Source organism: Takifugu flavidus, unplaced genomic scaffold, assembly GCF_003711565.1.
Source record: "Takifugu flavidus isolate HTHZ2018 unplaced genomic scaffold, ASM371156v2 ctg800, whole genome shotgun sequence".
Lineage (NCBI taxonomy): Eukaryota > Metazoa > Chordata > Actinopteri > Tetraodontiformes > Tetraodontidae > Takifugu > Takifugu flavidus.
In genome coordinates, this window is record NW_026622410.1 from 1 (window position 1) to 15,662 (window position 15,662).

Below are 15,662 nucleotides of genomic sequence, written 5' to 3' on the forward strand. Positions count from 1 at the left end.
CACCTTTGTCCACCAGGTTGTCTTTGAAACTTCACCCTAATTGAAAGCATCTTCATGCTTCATGCTACTTGCACACTTCCTCTCTGAGTTCTGGCATCACTTCTTTAAATGCTTCTGCACCTCTTTATATGTCTGTGACATTAATCTCTCTGGCTGATGGAATCCCATATTTCCATATCTTCCTCCTGGTTTTCTTTTATCTGCAGTTCACATCAAAGGCTGACACCAGGTTGATTATCATGTAAAGATTTTATTTTCGGTTTTCCTTTTCATATAAAATTAACACCTTTGTGCTTTTATTTAAGTTTTGCCCAAAAAATAAATGAAAATTAAATGGGCAGAGTTGCCGCACAGAGTTGTAACTCTATACAGGAGGATCGTGCACAGGAACTTTAAAAGAATTCTGAGGTCTTTGGCTTCTTATTCTCATCAGTCAACAAGTACAGGTTAAGCAGGAACCAAGCCTAGTTAATTACAAATCCAACACTTCAGGGATAACTGTAAACCGTTGGTTTCAAACTGAGATGTCTCAGAGATATTGAAGAACAGAACCAGGCAACATGTAAGTGAACTCGTTTATATCTGTTATCATGATTCCAGACCACTTTTACACATTTGTGATCATTTCTTTTTATCATTGAATGTAATTTTAAGAAAAATGGTGTTTCAATTATTTGTTCTGGTTTTATTTCCTGTGTAAAGAAATATCACCATTTTCTGAAAAAAAAAGAAAAAAAACCATTTTAAACTTAAATAATTTCTCAAATAAACTTACAGACCAGAAAGAAAAAGATAACTCAGAGAAACAATCGGTCAAGGTTCAAAATCTGGCCGAGTGATGGTGTTGACAGTGGTTCTCAGCATCAGGTCACGTTCGTCATTTGGATTTCATTAGTAGTTTTTCAAAAGTATAAGATGTCATTTTTTTTCAGCACACATGGACTCTCTGGACATGATCACCTCGGACCTGTTCAGGTACAAAGGGATGAACTTTCCAGTCAAAGAAAAACTGCGACCCAAGGACATTGATGCGCTGAAGGACTTTGAGATCCATCCTACTGACGTCTTCATCATAACCTTCCCTAAATCAGGTCAGCTCATTCCTGCATTAAAAACTTTATTTTGTCTAAGAGAGTCAGTAGAAAAGTAATGTTGCTTGTATAAATGTGCTGGGAACATACTTTTTCAACAGTACACCACACATAGAGACTTGTATATTGTCTGGTTGACAACTGACTGGACAAACACCACAAACTCTGCAGGATGTGGTGGAACAACATCTGGACTGTGTGCACGTCATGATAGTGGCACTGCACAGGTTGCAGGAAATGACTATAGAATGAAACTATGATACCTGGGTAATTAAATGGCATCGAATTGCATTTTTATCAACTATTGTTTGTGATCCATCTGACATGATCAGGAAAGGTGGTTAAGTGAATTATCTAGTTTCTCCACTTCTGTCAAAGATGCCAAACCAACAGGTGCCCAAACACTGGACAGGTGTTGGTTCCCTTTACAGCTTTAGAGTGCCGTCTGAATCCAGGTAAATGTACAGTGAGGAAGAAAATTCTTTTTTTCTGTAGGCACAGTGTGGATGCAGCAGATTCTGTCTCAGATCATGGAGGCTTCACACCCTGGATGGGCTGAAGACGTCACCAACAGGGCCCAAATTCCCTATTTGGAGGGAAGAACTGTTGATGACCCCTTCAGAGACAGGAAAGAACCTCGGGTTGTACGCACACATTTGTTTCCTGAGCTGTTGCCCCATGGAGTCAAGGAGAAGCAAATCAAGGTGATATTAAGTGCTCTTGTCAACCATCACTTGAATTACTGCTAACAACAGAAGTTAATGATTTCCTTTAGGTTGTGTATGTTTTGAGGAACCCCAAAGATGTCCTGGTGTCCCTGTATCACTTTGCCCACAGTTGGGTTTTGATGGATTCTCCTACAAGCTTTGAGGTGTTCTTTAAACAGTTCATGGATGGCAAACGTAAGTCCCTGTGTTTCACTATAACTCCACACATCTGTATGTAATCAGTTATGTTTAATCTACATTGTTCTTGAGCAGAATTTGTTGGATCGTGGTTTGCTCATGTCAAACAATACGTGGCCGCTCAGGAGCAGCTAAAGATCCACATTGTTCGGTATGAGGACATGTTGAAGGTGTGGAAGGTTTTCATCATTTGGTTTCACCTCATAAAAGCGGGAATTAAAGTTGGATGAAAATAGTCCTGAAACATTTTGACAGGATCTGAGAGGGGAAGTTGTGAAGATCTGTGCTTTCCTGGGAGAAGAATTGACAGATGAAGCCATTGATCGTGTTGTGGAAGCATCAACATTCAAGAGCATGAAGATTAACCCCAAAGCAAACTACAAAGACTTGGTCGAAACCACCGTTTACACCACAGCAACCATGAGGAAAGGTTGGTTTTCTTCTCTGATTCATCATATGATAGCATATTAGACTTTATATCTAGACACAAACACACTGCTACCTGTAATTCTGTGACTTTTCTGTGCATAAACAGGTGTTGCAGGTGACTGGAAGAATCATCTGACAGTGTCACAGAATGAATATTTTGAAAAAGTCTTCAGAGAGGAGATGAGCGAGTTTCCTCTCATCAGCGATATTGAAAGTCTCCTTCAATGAGCTCCCAGTTTCAGCTCCTTTCTTCCTCCCCAATCTTTTCTTGAAAAATAAGCAGAACTAATTTGACTGGACTCAAATGTGGAATCCAGGACAGACAAGTCAAACTTTTAACCTTCTAATTCTCAGTTGGCAGCAGCAGACAGTCATAAGAGGCAAATAAATCCAAATTATTAAAAAGATCCCAAACACAAAAAACAAAACTCAAAGAAAATCTCTGGAGGCTTTAAAAAAAATACAGTCTGGTACAGAAAGAGAGGAATGGAGGGTTTAAATACAGGAGAAGGTAAGAGATGACAATCAGGCACAGCTGAGACACATGAGGGTAATGAAGGAGAAGAGGGGAAGAGGGGAGACAGGAGAAGGAGGGAAGACAGAGGCAGAAAGAAAAAACTACTGAAAAAACTGGGAACATCAGTACTGATACAGACAGATTCTAATGTAACAGGTTTCAGGTGGAGAACCCATAAACAGATCAGAGTCCTGTATAAACAGGAAAAAGATGAGACAGGCAATGCTTGTGGTCAGTGCAGCTTCACTCAGCGGAATCTTTAATTATAATGCTGATATCCATACTGTCAAAACCACCACCAAATACATGAAATAGTTACAATATCATTACTTTCTGTTTCAAATAAACACATTTCTCCCATTCAGAATAATTCTGTATTCAGTGTACCACTGTACCAATACGTCCCCTTTCACCTTCATAGTGAAAATGATAGAAAATATAGCATCTTGCTTTTAAAGAATGTCCTTTTGACATAAACGCATGAGCTGAAGACTTGCAAACATTAATGAAATATTTCCAGTTAAACAATACAAATACATTTGCTTCAAACACTAGTGAGTTTATCCCAAAAACTAATTATTAACCAATATTAAATGTACCAAAGCCAAAATGACCGATTGCTTTGGCAATGTAACTGAAAATTTCACAGCTGGTGCCATTACAGGCCCGCCCGCAACGCAGAGAAAACCCGCGTGCTTTCTACCCATTCTAAAAATCAGATAAATACGTTGCATAAATAAATACATTTGACGTTACATTTTAAATGTAGAACATTAACTGTAAGTAAATATACAAATTTCAGAATATTTTTTACCTCTATAAAGAGGAAAAAAGATGAGACATGCGGCAATGCTTATGGTCAGTGTAGCTTTGCTCAGCAGAATGAAGAATAACCCCAAAAGTCCATTAATGAGGAGAGTCCGTGCACGACCACACTGCCCCCCACGAGCAGTTCGAAGATATTGATCTGATGATTGGACAAATGTTTCACAGGCTCTGGGAGAACGGAGGGGAGAGTCTCAACAAACAAGCCACTTTTATTGAAACCAAATCCTTAATAACTAGAATCATTTTCAGGGTCATTGTGTTGTGTGTCACACCTCTTGTCTGGCCGTTCCTTTGAAGAATCCTCAATAAATCCACCGGAAGCAAGTGATGTTGTGACAGTTGGACGCTCAAGCATGAAGTTCAGTCCTGGGACAACCTTGAGCCTCACTGCGCCAGTATTGTCAAGTTATGGACCACATGAAACCATTAAAGCCACATAAGTTATTTTTGAACAGAATGTTTCTTTGAAAGCATCCAGGATGAATCACATTTAACCTTCCTGTGTCAGACCACCCTCCAGTGTCTGGGCCTCTGGGGGCTCATTCACTACCTCAGCGCCAGAACAGGCCAGTCCAATATGATAAAGAGCCAGATCAGCACAATTCTCTCCCCACAAATCCCAAATAACTTCAGGATATGTATTGTGAACTGTCACACAAAGGCTCTCTGGGCCACAGCAGTCATATAAATTTAGTTTGAGTTGTGGGTTTATGTAGAGAATGTCTCTGCTCTTTCCATCATTAAAAATCAATTCTCCCAGGTTATATTAAACACTGGGGGTCTGGCTGTATGTGTGTGTGTTCATTGTGTTTTGCAATCAAAATCGTCATTCAGTAAATTACAGAAACCATTGTTTGTGTGTGTGTGTGTGTGTGTGTGTGTGTGTGTGTGTGTGTGTGTGTGGAAGTGGGGGGGCTCCATTCAACCTTAAATATAAAATTTGTGCCAACCACTGCACCAACATTGTTCATGGACAGAACTCATTAATTATCAATAAAATGTTAAAACAGGACATTTCTTTCTGTTTGCTTAATGGCTACCCTCTGACTGTTGGAGCTGCAACAATTAACCGAGGAAAAAAATGACTAAATGTTTACTCTGAGTCATGGCTTGAAAATATTCTTCCAACTTAATTCTCGTTCTTGGATCTGTGTCACATTGTTTTTTTCTCCTCTTATTGCCTCATCCTGACCTGACCTGAGGGACTCTCAGCAGTCAAAGAGGACCAGAGGACAGCAGGACAATCCCTCAGGGTTAATAATTACTATGAATCTGCAGAGAAGGAAGCCTAACATGTCACTGCCAGTCTGCAGCTTCACATACTGTCAGCATCGGCAATACTCTGGATCTGATACATCATTAAAACTTGGAAAAATGGGACCTCATGGGGCTTCCTGACATATGTTTACTTTGATCTGCTGTATTTCTTTATCTGTTTGTGGTTCCACAATGAGAATACAGCAGAGATGAAGTGTGACAGAGAGAAAAGAAAAAGTCCAGCTGAGAGGAAAAGACAGTCATGCAGAAGCAGCGAGGCAAAGGCCGTGAGATGAACATTAATAATATCAGCAGCCACAATAGCAGGAGCAGAGATCAGAGGGATCAGCTCCATTGTCAGGCCATCTCCCACTGACACCAACCACTCTGCTGATGGGAGAAGAATAGACCAGCAGAACCTGCAATTTCACCAAGCTCTTCTTTCTCAACGAGGTAATAACCTGTTTCTCAGTATGTTTGGATCAGCTTGATCAGGACAGACGAAACATCTCTGCTGTATTCAGATGGACTGAGGTCTGTCAGGTCTTGAGGTGCTGGAGAAAATGAGCAGTGAAGGTGTGTCAGTATGAGAAGAGCAGAGGTGCAATGACTGACCCAGCCTGGTCATTAATCATTGGACAGGACAGTCATGGAGGACAGGAACCAGCCAGTCACCTCCATCATGTCATTCACCTCGTCAAGCTTTCTTCTACTTTAAACTTCCTCAGTTTCTCCTCTCAATTTTCTGTTTTAGTCTTTTTATTCTGTTTTCTTAAATGAAAAGTGTCTGTATGTGTCTGTATATGATGGATGATGGAGTGATTGATTGATTGATTAATTGCTAAAAGAAGACAGGTTTCTCTTTTACTGACAGGCTCCTGATTCCAGAGGTCGATGCCCCGAATTAGCTTTTTGATGTTATTGGCTCCTAAATCAGTTTCAGCCCTGAAGCCATATTGTTTCTGACCCAGGTGGATCACTGGAAGATTCATCTGGATTATTTTATACTGGCTGCAAGTTTAGAGACAAACGCCTCACATTTTAAATCTTTCATTCTCTTCTACTGTTAAAGGCATCTTGTCTCTCCTCTCCTCTCCTCTCCTCTCCTCTCCTCTCCTCTCCTCTCCTCTCCTCTCCTCTCCTCTCCTCTCCTCTCCTCTCCTCTCCTCTCCTCTCCTCAGGGAGGTTCATTCTTCCACAGTCATTTTTCAGCCAATTTATTCCTTCATGTGCTCTAACCTGGGGCGTCTCCCACCGGGGAGGCTTTATGTGGTGATTAATGACGGGTATTTAGTCCAGGTACCTGGGGAGTCGGAGCCCATCTGCACAACACTGACAGGTACAACGGTGCGCTGCAGGCTCAGACAGGACAGGCCAGGCCTGCAGCAGCCTGGACACAGACAGACAGGTCTGGAGAGAGTCACTGACTGACTGCCAACCAGCCACACACACGTGTTTGTCTACTAGTGGCTGCAGCCTTGTATAACCAATCAGATGTGAAACATTGCTCAAACATGTTTCAGTTCATCTGTGTCTCCCACCATTTCCTCTTAACAGGAATGATTCTGATGCAGTTTTCTGTATTCTTCCAGAGCATTAAGAACAAGAGGACCTGCTGGTTGGGGCCAGCTGATTTAGACATCTATTATACGCATGAATGCCTTGTCTTCTTCACTCCATCATTGAGCGTCCCTCAGCTGAGCAGACCCAGATGCCAGAAGGAACCAAATGAGATTAGGCTGTGGACGGGTTGGTGGCCAGTAGCTGTCACAACTACTTTGTCTGTGAGAACAGATTAATGTGTGTGTGTGTGTGTGTGGGGGGGGGGGGGGTACGTACTGTAGCTGTGATACTCAAGCTTCCATGATGATATTGATTAATGAGTGAGGTAATCTTTAGTCTTGTTCTGTCAGTGATAGAAACATCAACAGACCTGGAGAATGTGATGACCAACCCGTGAAGCTGTATTATGCAAGCACACACACACATACACACACACACACACACACACACACACACACACACACACACACACACACACAAACAACTAAAAGTGCTAAACATTGGCTGGTTTTCAGGGTTATACTGATGATTTATGCTGCAGGGAAAATATGTCCGACTTTTCTCCAGATAATTAATTGTCTTTAACCCCTGCACTGCAGCTTTGTGGACATAAGACATGAAGACTAAGAGCTAAAGCCGATGATAATATGGTAGCACAATGCTAACGATCGGCTGTCCATAAAGCCGACAGTCTGTGTTAACAATGCTTGAAACCCCGTGGCCCCAGACCCCTTTGAAGCCCACTGAGATCAAACCCAAATGTTCCATGGAGCTCAGACTAGGTGAGAAGCAACGAGTGACAAATGGCTGGAAGCAGGAGGGGGGGGACTGAGGACAATGCCTGTAGGACAGAGCTACTGGCTTGTGAGATGAAATCATATTTTGAGGGCAGGCTTCCAGAACTCCCCTCTGCCTCTGTCTCCCCTCCTCTCTTCTCTGAATATGGACATTGACTGTTTGCATTTACAGCATCATAAATCAGAGGTGCCCATTGCCACAGAGCAGCTGGCACGTTTACCAATAATTATAATTATTAATCATGCCAATTTCATGGTCCTCAGTGGGACGGCAGGAGGCTGCACGGGCTGGCGCCTCCAGGCCAAGAAAGAATGATAGGGGGGGGCTGATAATAATTATACAACAGGAGCATAAAGCAACAAGAAGTCAAATCAAATTACTATTAATGAGGTAAACACACATGATTGTCCTCTTGAAGAACAACAGCCAAAGAAGCAGGACCCACAAAACATCATGTAGAGGCTACCAGAAAGCGCTCCCTAGTGGCTGTAACATGTCAGAAGAAAAGGAAAAGTTGAGTGAAGGGAGGAGGTGAACAAATGAACAAACAGATGATATCAACGAAAAGATCTCTATTCATTTCCTTGTGTAAAATCAGTCAATATTCTCATTATCAATGTCCTTCAACCTTCAGTATCAAAGTTCTTCGTTTTGACCATTCTAACCTAAAACCTTATCTTTTTCACATCCTTGTGGTTCATTTTGGAGTGAATCAAACTTCTAAAGATATTTATGATGCTTTCAGCATTTGAATTTACTGTACCTAAGAAATGACCAAATCAGGGTCGCATTCAGGGTTTCTGTGATGTTTCTCTCAACCACAATCTAAAAAATATGATGGTGGATCTAAATAAACATGGAGACACAGAGTTTCCTCCTCTGATAAAATATTTGATGGCTTTTGTTGTTGCTTTGTGCCAGAAACTTTCAACATGTTAATTATTCAGACCCTCAGGTGATCACATTGATTTCACAAACCTTTGAAGAACTTTTGTTGAGGAGATGTTTGTTTCCAGCTGTTAGAGGAGCTCATTCTCCTCATGGTTCTCCTCCTCCATGTCTTTTTGATTCATGAGTCTTCTCTTTTCCTCATGTTTCTTCTCCTCTCCTCTTCTCCTCAGGTTTCACTCAACTCTGTTGTTTTGTATTTTGACACAATTGATTTAGAATCCAGTCCTGAAATGTAATAAACATCAGTGAATCTATGTTTGCAGCCAGACTTTAATCTCTCTTTGACTCTCAGTTTTCTCAGTTTTTCCACCATCTCTTTCCTCCATCATCTCCACAGGAGGGATGAAAATTGACAGCAGCTTTGATGGACGACCTCCAGTCAGCTTCACTTTTCCATCTCTTCTCCACTCCAGCCTTCTTTCCTCCTTCTCTCTCCTCCAGCTCTCCTCATCCTCTCCATGAATAACATAGTGTCCCCTGGGCAGGCCTGGACAGGGGGTCAGTCTCAGAGGCCAGACCTGGAAACAAAGCTCTTTGTGGCATTCAGATGCCCCCCAGGTCCCCGCTCCTCCAGGAAGAGTGCTTGCTGCTGGGCCAGGGCTGTTAATAAGCTGCTAATGAGGAAACAGACCTCTATTCTCTGCAAACATCAAGACAGATGGACGCACACGACATGTTTGTTTTTACCTTCACACTGATGTGATGGACGGGACAGAGGACCGGCTCCGATCGAATTATTTATTATTATTTATTTCCCTTTTTAAACCTGATGGAATGCCCAGAATCACTTAATGTCCACGAAAAGTGTGAAAAGTGAGTCGGTTGTCATATTTCACAGCAACAACGATGTCTTTTCCTCTTTTTCTTCACCATCTTTTCACAAGTCTTGTTGAGAGGAAGTGACACACTGCAAACTCTGCAGGCCAGATGTGAGCAAAGACACATCTGATTGTATTGAAAGACACCAACAGGACATGGAAGTGTGCCTTTTCTAATGTCCATTGTCTTCTTTGGCGCATGGATGCAACAGGAGGACTGACAGGAGGTTGGCAGTCTCACCACAGCCCCGTCCTCCCTGTGCTGACAGGAGACTCATGCGGAGCAGTTTGTGCTGGGCAGGCAGCCTGACTGGGGGGCTAAACAGACAAGGTATTGATATGGAATTCTCCCAGTAGGTCCCAGCAGAGAACTCTGGGACCGTTAATAGGCCTCTAACGGGATGACCAGCCCATGGTGCCCCAACCAACCCCCCAGCAGTCAGAGAGGTGGAGGCTTGATAACAGAAGCAGGGGCAAAGGAGCTCTTCCTGTGTGATGGACAGGCTGAGAAAGGTGTTGACGAACAGCGGGTGGGGTCGGGGTGAGTGAGGGCTCTTGGTGGGGGGTGAGAAAGTGACACTGTGAGCAATGTGATACATGGTTGAGACACAAATAACAGCTGAAGTTGGTGTTGGAATATCCCAAAATATCATTTTTCCTTTTAAATCTAATTTTTAAAGATTCAAAAATTAATTGCAGATCTGAGCGATTGACTGAGAGATGGAAGGAACAGCAACAGAGCTGAGTGAAGGTCTTTTTCATGGCTGGTTATTAATTTGATAGTTTGTCTCACAGTCACCCTGAGGACGTCAGCGCTCCTCCAGTGGAATGTATTTGTCATCCCATCAGTTCCACACACAAATCTGTTGGGGATGCTGGGTTTGTGAATATGTGCCTCCATCAGCCTTTTGTACTTGTAATTGACTTTATGGATTGTGTGACCTTCAGAAATGTTTATTTTGAATGAAGGGTGTCAGATCTTATGTTGAATCTGCACTTTTTAGCTCTTGATGCCAATAAACCTGGACCCTGTGATTTTAAACTGGAGTAAAAGAGACAACGATGGTGCAAACATCTCCACCAGGTGTGCAGAATTCACAGCAGCCAACTCTGCGTTTGATAAAACTCATTATCAACATCTTTGATATGTCACATTTGTATCAGAGTCAGTTCAGAGAGACAAAGCATGAGCATGAAGGTGGTTCTTCATTACTGAAATGTTAATTTAACTTGTTTTTGCCTAATTAAAGCTCAAATCTTCTGAGAACAAAACAGCCCCACAAATATTAATTAGAACCTCCATATTCATGTAGGCGGCGACGGTTGTCAGGTCTGTAATTAGCAAGCTTTTAATTGTTTGATCATCTGCTTAATTAAAGGCTCGCTATTATTTCAAGGTTTGTTTACTTCCCACCAAACAGAAATCCTTCTGATATTTGCTTCAGTGCAGAATTTATCCAAAGAAAACTGAGTTTGTAAAAAAGTTACAGCAACATTTTTGGATCTTTGAACTTTTTAAAAGTTGAAATTGGAGCTGATTGTGTTGGATCAGGGTATTTTTTTTGTTAGTGTTTTCAGATTAAATACGACCTTGATACTTGGAGCTGTGACCTTGACCTTGGGCCTTGTATTGTCCCTTGTGTGTCTTTCAGCTGAGATGTTCAAGTGACACATTTTGTGTCGCAGCTTCTGTCAGCTTGTGTCTCCACATATTGCTGGAGCGACGCCTCCATTAACTGTTTACTGCCCCCAAGTTTGTTAGAGAGGGGCTGCTGATCTGGCCCACCCAGGGTGGACAAACTGATGAGAACGTGAACCATTCTGGACACACAGAGGGGAGCGTGGACCATTCTGGACACACAGAGGGGAGCGTGGACCATTCTGGACACACAGAGGGGAGCGTGGACCATTCTGGACACACAGAGGGGAGCGTGGAGCATTCTGGACATACAGAAAGCAGGATGGACTTATCTCTGTGGATGCACTGATTTCATTTATCCAAGAATCTCTATGTTGAATTCACCATTTGCATCAAATGTTCTTAATTCTTGATGAAGACATGTGGAACAACCAACAGAATGCTCCACTCTCAGAATGCTGGTCTACTTGTGGTCCCCAGAGTCTCTAGGGGTAAAATGAGGGGCCAAGCATTTACCAGCCCCCCCTGCTGTGGAACCAGCTCCCTGTCCAGGTACGGGAGGCTGACTCCATCACTACTTTTAAGATTAGACTTATAACCAACCTCTTTGAAAAAGCTTATTATCACTGATTCTGTAGTTGCAGTTATTATCATAGACAGAAAAATGATCATACTTAGGGGGTCGTCTACTTATTAGGTTAACATTTTAGTTATGCTGCTATAGGCCAAGGCTGCCGTGGTCCAGAAACATGATCACCTGACAGGCCTCTGTCACCCTGCTAGGTCATGTTCTCCTCTCCTCTCCTCTCCTCTCCTCTCCTCTCTCCTCTCCTCTCCTCTCCTCTCCTCTCCTCTCCTCTCCTCTCCTCTCCTCTCCTCTCCTGTCCTGTCCTGTCCTGTCCTGTCCTGTCCTGTCCTGTCCTGTCCTGTCCTGTCCTGTCCTGTCCTCTCCTCTCCTCTCTCTCCTCTCCTCTCCTCTCCTCTCCTCTCCTCTCCTCTCCTCTCCTCTCCTCTCCTCTCCTCTCCTCTCCTCTCCTCTCCTCTCATCCTCACCAAGTAGACCAGCAATGTTATTTCTTGTGTAGTTTTCTGTTTCTCCCCCCTTCTGTATTCATCTACAGGTATCGCCGCCTCCAGAGCTGTACAGTGACCTACTGACCTCCAAACCTGCTGACCCACTCAACTCTACCGGTTTATTATAATTAATATAATAATGTATTTGCATGATCTCTGCCTATTCTCTCCTCCACCTGTCCTTCCCCTTCTCCTCTCTCTCTCCCCAGCCGGCCATCAGCAGGAGGGTCCCCTACATGAGCCTGATCCTGCTCAAGGTTTCTTCCTGTTAAAGGGGAGTTTTCCCTTGCCACTGTTGCTTGTTGGGGGTTACGCCCTGGGATTCTGGAAAGCACCTTGAAATAATTTTCATTGTAGGACGCTATATACATAAAGATTGATTGATTGATTGATTGATTGATTGATTGATTGATTGATTGATTGATTGATTGATTGATTGATTGATAGGGGAACGTGATGGAGAAGAATAAGTGGAAGGAAAAGAAGAGAAGGGGGAGGAGGGAGTTAGAAAACTAAAATCAGACACAAATGGAGAAAATGAAAGAAACAGGGGAGCGTATGTGGTGAAAAGAGCACACTAGGGGGAACCTGCTGCGACAGCAGTGTTGAGAAGGATGAATGCGCAGCTCCAGGAAGACCACAGTCCTGGTGGGGTGGAGCTGGGGGGGCTCAAACATGTTCAGAAACATTCGACATCCAGATAGAAAAAGCAAACGGTGCAGATAGAAAAGCAAGTGTTCCTGCAGTCATTTATACCTGACACACACCCCCATGCTCACACACCTTCACTGAACAGGCCTCTGTCCCCTCATTCTCTCCCTCCACACTGGCCGGATTACCAAGACCTTCTCTGGGTTGTGCGAGGCTGCCCTGCACACAAAGAAACACTTGGGGACAGGATTAGTAGGCTTACAGCGGATTCACATATGTCCAGTTCAAGCAATTGGTATTCAAAGCGTTACAATTTCAAATGCTATCAAGAGAGCAAAGCCAACCAGAGCTTTTCTTTGCTCTGGCTGCACCTTTATGGGGGGGGGGCTCTTTTGGTAAGCCAACAATGAGGCCATGAATACACATTTATACTCTTCTATGGATGGATGGATGGATGGATGGATGGATGGATGGATGGATGGACGGACGGACGGACGGATGGACGGACGGACGGACGGATGGATGGATGGTCAGAAGAAGAGCATCTTCAGCTAACTCCACTTATTCTTGCTGGTCCATTTCTCCACTCCACCTCCACAAAACAGGCTCTTCAGAGTTCTCAGCAGCTTTAGACAATAATGACTACATTTTAAAAGTCCTGCTAATATTCTCATTTAACAACAGCCTTGAGGATCTACTTCATTCACTTCATAAATCCACCAGTTTAAATGTGTCCGAGAATATTAAATAAATATCAGATTTCTCACACATTTTTTTTATCCATGTACAAGAAATTCTATTTTAAGTCATTTAAAATTTCAGAGTATAAAATTTTTACATTTCAGTAAATTCCATCAAATTATTTGTGAACTATTTTCACAGATTAAATTAAATATACAACAAGCACAAAAAGAATTATGTGTTACGCAGCACAAAACCTGCTGTGAACCTTTCTGCTGCCATCCACATGCTGCCATGTGGCCCCAGAGCTCCTAGTGCCAGAGTGGACTCAGTTTGTCCAGTGAGGAGCAACTTTTGATTAAGTATAATAAAACAGGAGAGAAGGCAAACAAGAGGAGAGGAGAGGAGAGGAGAGGAGAGAGGAGAGGAGAGAGAGGAGAGGAGAGGAGAGGAGAGGAGAGGAGAGGTGCCCTGAGCCCCCAGCTGAGCTCTGACTGTAGTCACTGGGACCGTCCAAGCACACCGCCCCCTTTGTAACGTGCACGTGATCCTCCTATCTAGGCAAAATGAATAGGAAGGCTTCTTTTGTCCACCCACTGGTATAAATACCCGCAATCAGTGTCCTCCTCACCGCAGAGACAGAGAGAAACACTAGGTTGGGCTGCAACATCAGTAACAACAGGGAGGGGGCAGCGGAAAGGTTTCTTTCTGAACCGTAAAGACCACCACAGCCACCACCATCATCATCAGCATCGTCATCATTCACTCATCACCCATGGACCATGGCGAGATAAGAGTGAAGGGAACAAGCATCTGGATCAGAGGGGAGGCGGCAGCAACAGGTTCAAAATGCTGATGGTGCTGAATGCTGACGGGGGTCCTCGGAGGAGATCAGGTAGCCACACACTGAAGATCTGCCCGCGGACTCAGAACCATGTCGGGATCCTCTGCTATGTGGAAAATGCATTTAATTCATTATTATTGTTTATGGTTTGTCTTGTCTGTCCCTTTTTCTCTCTATTATGATGGAATATTTATTCTGGAAAATTTCAATAAAGATGCCTCATTTTTAATACATTTCTAATACAGTTTTGTTAAATTGCACACACACACACACACACACACACACACCACACACACACACACACACACACACAACACACGCACAACAAAAAAATTGCTGCTTCTTCAATTCCACTCAATTCGACTATAAAAGAGATTTTTAAAATGTTTCACAAATAGGCAGCAACAGGAAAAAAATAATTATTTCTAAATTTGGATTCTGTTGTTCATTTTGTATTCACAAATCAAACAGGTAAATTTTCCCAGCCACACGCACTTTTTTGATCATCAGTTGCAAACTCTTCATGGGATTCAGTTTGTCAGAGGTGCATTTTTAGTCGTGGCGCCTTCAGGCCTGCTGTCCTCCCCTGACAGCGCACATGGTCAGGCAGCATTTCACCCATTTAACACATCCAGCCTCGTAACACATGTTGAGAAGCAGAAAACGAGGATGAAATGAGGGACGGGGCTGCAGCCTAATGGAGTCCAGCTGAATTGTTCAGTGCAGCAGTGATCCGCCTCGGGGAGCGCAGAGCGGTTTGTCCTGCGGGTCCCTCGGGTGTTGCTGCGTCTCATCTCTGCAGCGACAGAATGCATGTTTGTGCGGATTACAAGTTAATTGTTCATGGGGGACCGTGAGGAGAAAATCACATCACAGGAAGCGTCGGGATTACAGACGGCTAAATACAGAAGATTATACATTCAGACTCCCTCCTCGCAACGCGCCGCATGCAAATGAGTCTGGGTTTCAAAAAGAAAGAGTAGAAGAAAAGTAGAAGAAACTCTTTTGTAACTATTTGCTCGGGAGAAAACACAAGTTCTGTGACAAAGTTGAGAGAGAGAGAGTGAACGAGTTCATTTGTCTTTTTTTGTCTTTGCGAATGAGTGAAGGCGTCTCTGCCTCTCAGGCTGCCAGATGGGATGTAAATACTGCAGCAGCGATGGCCTTTAACCGCAACACACCGACGAGGATGTTGTCAAGGGAAGCCGGAGCTTTGCGAGTTAATAGTCATGAGTTGAGTCCTTACTTTAGGTTTATTATGCTCTGGTTTCAAAGGAAATGGAGCCCTGAATGGACCCAGAAACACTTCTTAATTCTGGCTAATTAGGAGTAGAGTAAAGGAGAAACAACTGCTGCTGCTCAGTCTTACATTCATGCAGAAAAAGAAAAAGACTAAATAATACACAAAGCAAGCGCACACATGTAAACCAGCGCATATTAATGAGGCCGACTTCTGCGTTTTACTCTTAATCTGCAGGTCTGAGCAATGATCTGCACAATTCTGAGAACTGCTGAGAAAGGTTGAGGATAAATTCAGTTCAAACTTAATGAAGGAATCAAAAATGTCTCTGAAAAGACTGAATTGTTTCATTTATCAAAACTGGGAATCGTCACTG

General features: G+C 43.1%; 1 protein-coding gene across 1 annotated transcript; it reads left to right on the forward strand.

Annotated features, from left to right (window-relative positions):
- The first annotated feature begins 163 nt into the window (after window positions 1-163).
- Window positions 164-3,312, forward strand: LOC130521225 (amine sulfotransferase-like). Its single transcript, XM_057024847.1, has 7 exons — window positions 164-562; window positions 933-1,091; window positions 1,587-1,795; window positions 1,867-1,993; window positions 2,072-2,166; window positions 2,252-2,426; window positions 2,532-3,312. Exons 2-7 carry the CDS (start codon window positions 938-940, stop codon window positions 2,651-2,653), a joined length of 882 nt encoding a protein of 293 aa, XP_056880827.1. The 5' UTR covers window positions 164-562; window positions 933-937; the 3' UTR covers window positions 2,654-3,312.
- Window positions 3,313-15,662: the final 12,350 nt, after the last annotated feature.

Excerpts from the sequence above, each read along its gene's own strand:
- LOC130521225 (XM_057024847.1), top strand. The coding sequence starts at position 938 with ATGGACTCTCTGGACATGATCACCTCGGACCTGTTCAGGTACAAAGGG. Across the intron at positions 1,092-1,586 it reads CATAACCTTCCCTAAATCAG|GCACAGTGTGGATGCAGCAG; the intron begins GTCAGCTCATTC and ends TTTTTTCTGTAG. Across the intron at positions 2,167-2,251 it reads GGTATGAGGACATGTTGAAG|GATCTGAGAGGGGAAGTTGT; the intron begins GTGTGGAAGGTT and ends ACATTTTGACAG.